The following is a 5,464-nucleotide window of genomic DNA, read 5'->3' on the forward strand; positions in this document are numbered from 1 at the left end:
ATCGGTTGCCCCGACGACCATATTCCATAGCTAATTCACTTAGGTAGGGAAGGGACGATCCTAGTGACTCTCCGCCCCCCGGCGAGTACTTCCTCGCCTCCATGTGGCCCGGGCCTAAAAAAGTTGGTCGGGTTGGAAAACCGTGGGAAATAATAGCCCCGGGTAATGCCAACGGCAGCCCCCCTGCTAACGCGGCGGGGGCTGTTTGAGAGCTAACGGCGATTTGAGCCACAGCTGGGCCTTGGGGGGGAAATCGCACTTCCCCTCTCCAGGGAGAACCGTACTACTACTACTACTTCTACTATTGGCGATGCCCAGGGCAGTAACATCGACAGTGACAGCGGCATTCACATTGGCGATGAGAAGTGCAGGAACGTCGACAGTGATATCGGAATTCACATTGACTATGTCACTGACGGTTACATCGACAGTTACATAGACATTCACATTGATGAAGACACTGGCGTTGTCATGGGCAGTAACATCGACAGTGACATCGGCATTCAGATTCGCAATGACCAGGGCAGTAACATCGACAGTGACATCGGCATTCACATTGGCGATGACCAGGGCAGTAACGGCGACAGTGACATCGGCATTCAGTTTGTCGATGACGTGGACATTAAAATCGATGGCGAATGGCGATGGCGAGGGCGGTAACGTCGACAGAGACATCGACATTAACATCGATGATGACATGGGCAGTAACATCGACAGAGATATCGACATTCACATTGGTGATGAGAAGTGCAGGAACGTCGACAGTGATATCGGAATTCACATTGGCGATGGCGAGGCAGTATCGTCAACAGTGTCATCGGCATTCACATTGGCGATGACGTTGGCATCAAAATCGACAGTGACATGGGCATTCACATTAGCGTTGATGAGGGCAGTAACATCGACAGAGATATCGACATTCACATTGGTGATGACAAGTGCAGGAACGTCGACAGTGATATCGGAATTCACATTGGCGATGGCGAGGCAGTATCGTCGACAGTGACAACGGCATTCACATTGGCGATGAGAAGTGCAGGAACGTCGACAGTGATATCGGAATTCTCATTGACGTTGGCGAGGGCAGTATCGTCGACCGTGTCATCGGCATTCTCATTGGCGATGACCAGGGCAGTAACGTCGACAGTGACATCGGCATTCACATTGGCGATGACGAGGGCTGTAACGTCGACAGAGACATCGACATTCACATTAGCGTTGATGACGGGAGTATCATCGTCAGAGATATCGACATTCACATTGACGATGACACTGACGTTGACATGGGTAGTAACGTCTACAGTGATATCGGAATTCACATTGGCGATGGCGAGGGCAGGATCGTCGACCGAGTCATCGGCATTCTCATTGGCGATAACGAGAGCAATAACATCGTCAGTGACATCGGCATTCACTTTGACGATGACAAGGGCAGTAACATCGACAGTGACAACGGCATTCACATTTGTGATGACCAGGGCAGTAACGTCGACAGAGACATCGTCATTCACATTGATGATGACACTGACGTTGACATGGGCAGTAACATCGACAGTGACATCGGCATTCACATTCGCGATGATATGAGCAGTAACATCGACAGTGACAACGGCATTCACATTTGTGATCACCAGGGCAGTAACGTCGACAGAGACATCGTCATTCACATTGATGATGACACTGACGTTGACATGGGCAGTAACATCGACAGTGACATCGGCATTCACATTCGCGATGATATGAGCAGTAACATCGACAGTGACAACGGCATTCACATTTGTGATCACCAGGGCAGTAACGTCGACAGAGACATCGTCATTCACATTGATGATGACACTGACGTTGACATGGGCAGTAACATCGACAGTGACATCGGCATTCACATTCGCGATGATATGAGCAGTAACATCGACAGTGACAACGGCATTCACATTTGTGATCACCAGGGCAGTAACGTCGACAGAGACATCGTCATTCACATTGATGATGACACTGACGTTGACATGGGCAGTAACATCGACAGTGACATCGGCATTCACATTCGCGATGATATGAGCAGTAACATCGACAGTGACAACGGCATTCACATTTGTGATCACCAGGGCAGTAACGTCGACAGAGACATCGTCATTCACATTGATGATGACACTGACGTTGACATGGGCAGTAACATCGACAGTGACATCGGCATTCACATTCGCGATGATATGAGCAGTAACATCGACAGTGACAACGGCATTCACATTTGTGATCACCAGGGCAGTAACGTCGACAGAGACATCGTCATTCACATTGATGATGACACTGACGTTGACATGGGCAGTAACATCGACAGTGACATCGGCATTCACATTCGCGATGATATGAGCAGTAACATCGACAGTGACAACGGCATTCACATTTGTGATCACCAGGGCAGTAACGTCGACAGAGACATCGTCATTCACATTGATGATGACACTGACGTTGACATGGGCAGTAACATCGACAGTGACATCGGCATTCACATTGGCAGTGACATGGGCAGTGATATCGACAGTGACCACGGCATTCACTTTGACGATGACGAGGGCAGTAACATCGACAGTGACATCGGCATTCACATTCGCGATGATATGAGCAGTAACATCGACAGTGACAACGGCATTCACATTGGCAATGAGAAGTGTAGTAACGTCGACAGTGATACCGGAATTCACATTGGCGATGACATGGGCCGTAACATCGACAGTGACAACGGCATTCACATTGGCAGTGTGAAGTGCAGTAACGTCGACAGTGTCATCGGCATTCACATTAGTGCTGACGAGGGCAGTAACATCGACAGAGACATCGACATTCACATTGATGATGACACTGACGTTGACATGGGCAGTAACATCGACAGTGACATCGGCATTCACATTGGCGATTACGAGGGCAGTAACGTCGACAGTGTCATCGGCATTCACATTGGCGTTGTCCAGGGCAGTAACATCGACAGTGACATCGGCATTCACATTCATGTGACATGGACAGTAACCTCGAAAGTGACATCCGCATTCTCAATTGGGCTAACGAGGGCAGTAACAACGACAGAGACATCGGCATTCACTTTGACGATGACATGGGCAGTAACATCGACAGTGACATCGGCATTCACATTTGTGATGACCAGGGCAGTAACATCGACAGTGACTTCGGCATTCACATTGGCAGCGACATGGGCAGTGATATCGACAGTGACACCAGCATTCACGTTGGCGATGACGAGGGCAGTAACATCGACAGTGACATCGGCATTAACATTCGCGATGACATGAGCAGTAACATCGACAGTGACATCGGCATTCACTTTCGCGATGACATGGGCAGTAACATCGACAGTTACCACGGCATTCACATTGGCTATGACGAGGGCAATAACATCGACAGTGACGTCGGCATTCACATTGGCGATAACGAGGGCAGTAACGCCGACAGTGTCATCGGCATTCACACTAGCGATGACGAGGGCAGCAACGTCGACAGCGACATCGGCATTCACATTGGTGATGAGAAGTGCAGTAACGTCGACAGTGATATCGGAATTCACATTGGCGATGAGAAGTGCAGTAGCGTCGACAGTGACATCGGCATTCACTTTGACGATGACATGGGCAGTAACATCGACAGTGACAACGGCATTCACATTGGCAGTGTGAAGTGCAGTAACGTCGACAGTGTCATCGGCATTCACATTAGCGCTGACGAGGGCTGTAACATCGACAGAGACATCGTTATTCACATTGATGATGACACTGACGTTGTCAGGGGCAGTAACATCGGCGGTGACATCGGCAGTCACACTAGCGCTGACGAGGGCAGTAACATCGACAGTTACATAGAAATTCAGATTGGGGATGACACTAACGTTGAAATGGGGCGTAGCATCGACAGTGACATCGGCATTCACATTGTTGATGACATGGCCTGTAACATCGACAGCGACAGCGCCTTTCCGATTGTGATGATACTGACGTTGACATGGGCAGTAACATAAACACAGTAACAACGGCATTCACTTTGGCGATGACGTGGGCAGTAACATCGACAGTGAAATAAGCATTCACATTGGCGATGATGAGGGCAGTAACATCGACAATGACATCGGCATTCACATTGGCGATGACCAGGGCAGTAACATCGACTGTGACATCGGCATTCACACTGACGATGACCCTGACGGTGACATCGGCAGTCACATTGGCGAATAAAGGGACAGCAACATCTAGAGTTACCGACAAATTCAGATTGAGGATGACACTGACGTTGACTTGGGGTGCAACATCGACAGTGACATCGGCATTCACATTGCCGGTGACAAGAACAGTAATATCGACAGTTACATCGAAATTCAGATTGATGATGACACTGACGTTGACATGGGCAGTATGATCGACAGTGACCACGGCATTCACATTGGCGATGACGGGGGCAGTAACATCGACAGTGACCACGGCATTCACTTTGACGATGACATGGGCAGTAACATCGACAGTGACATCGGCATTCACATTTGTGATGACCAGGGCAGTAAAATCGACAGTGACATCGGCATTCACATTGGCGATAACGAGGGCAGTAACGTCGACAGTGTCATCGGCAGTCACACTAGCGCTGACGAGGGCAGTAACATGGACAGTGACATCGGCATTCACATTGGTGATGAGAAGTGCAGTAACGTCGACAGTGACTTCGGCATTCACATTGGCAGTGACATGGGCAGTGACATCGACAGTGACACCGGCATTCACGTTGGCGATGACGAGGGCAGTAACATCGACAGTGACATCGGCATTAACATTCGCGATGACATGAGCAGTAACATCGACAGTTCCCACGGCATTCACATTGGCTATGACGAGGGCAATAACATCGACAGTGACGTCGGCATTCACATTGGCGATTACGAGGGCAGTAACGTCGACAATGTCATCGGCATTCACACTAGCGCTGACGAGGGCAGTAACATCGACAGCGACATCGGCATTCACATTGGTGATGAGAAGTGCAGTGACGGCGACAGTGACATCGGCATTCGCATTGGCGATGAGAAGTGCAGTAGCGTCGACAGTGACATCGGCATTCACTTTGACGATGACATGGGCAGTAACATCGACAGTGACAACGGCATTCACATTGGCAGTGTGAAGTGCAGTAACGTCGACAGTGTCATCGGCATTCACATTAGCGCTGACGAGGGCTGTAACATCGACAGAGACATCGTTATTCACATTGATGATGACACTGACGTTGACATGGGCAGTGACATCGACAGTGACATCGGCATTCACATTTGTGATGACCAGGGCAGTAACATCGACAGTGACATCGGCATTCACATTGGCGATAACGAGGGCAGCAACGACGACAGTGTCATCGGCATTCACACTAGCGCTGACGAGGGCAGTAATATTGACAGTGACATCGGCATTCACATTGG

At 49.5% G+C, this 5,464-nt stretch overlaps 1 protein-coding gene across 1 annotated transcript in view; it reads left to right on the top strand.

The window, feature by feature from the left end:
- Nucleotides 1-5,464, top strand: part of LOC107191285 (serine-aspartate repeat-containing protein F-like) — a gene marked incomplete at its 3' end in the record, with an annotated part of 7,515 nt that overhangs the window by 707 nt on the left and 1,344 nt on the right. The window contains exons 2-9 of the mRNA XM_015580281.1: nt 273-526; nt 588-747; nt 801-1,134; nt 1,179-1,482; nt 3,127-3,238; nt 3,463-3,588; nt 3,793-4,012; nt 4,272-4,410. Of these exons, the coding sequence (XP_015435767.1) occupies nt 273-526; nt 588-747; nt 801-1,134; nt 1,179-1,482; nt 3,127-3,238; nt 3,463-3,588; nt 3,793-4,012; nt 4,272-4,410 (1,649 nt within the window). The remainder of the gene's footprint in view (nt 1-272; nt 527-587; nt 748-800; nt 1,135-1,178; nt 1,483-3,126; nt 3,239-3,462; nt 3,589-3,792; nt 4,013-4,271; nt 4,411-5,464) is intronic.

The sequence above is a fragment of the Dufourea novaeangliae genome, unplaced genomic scaffold (genome assembly GCF_001272555.1).
Source record: "Dufourea novaeangliae isolate 0120121106 unplaced genomic scaffold, ASM127255v1 scaffold263, whole genome shotgun sequence".
Lineage (NCBI taxonomy): Eukaryota > Metazoa > Arthropoda > Insecta > Hymenoptera > Halictidae > Dufourea > Dufourea novaeangliae.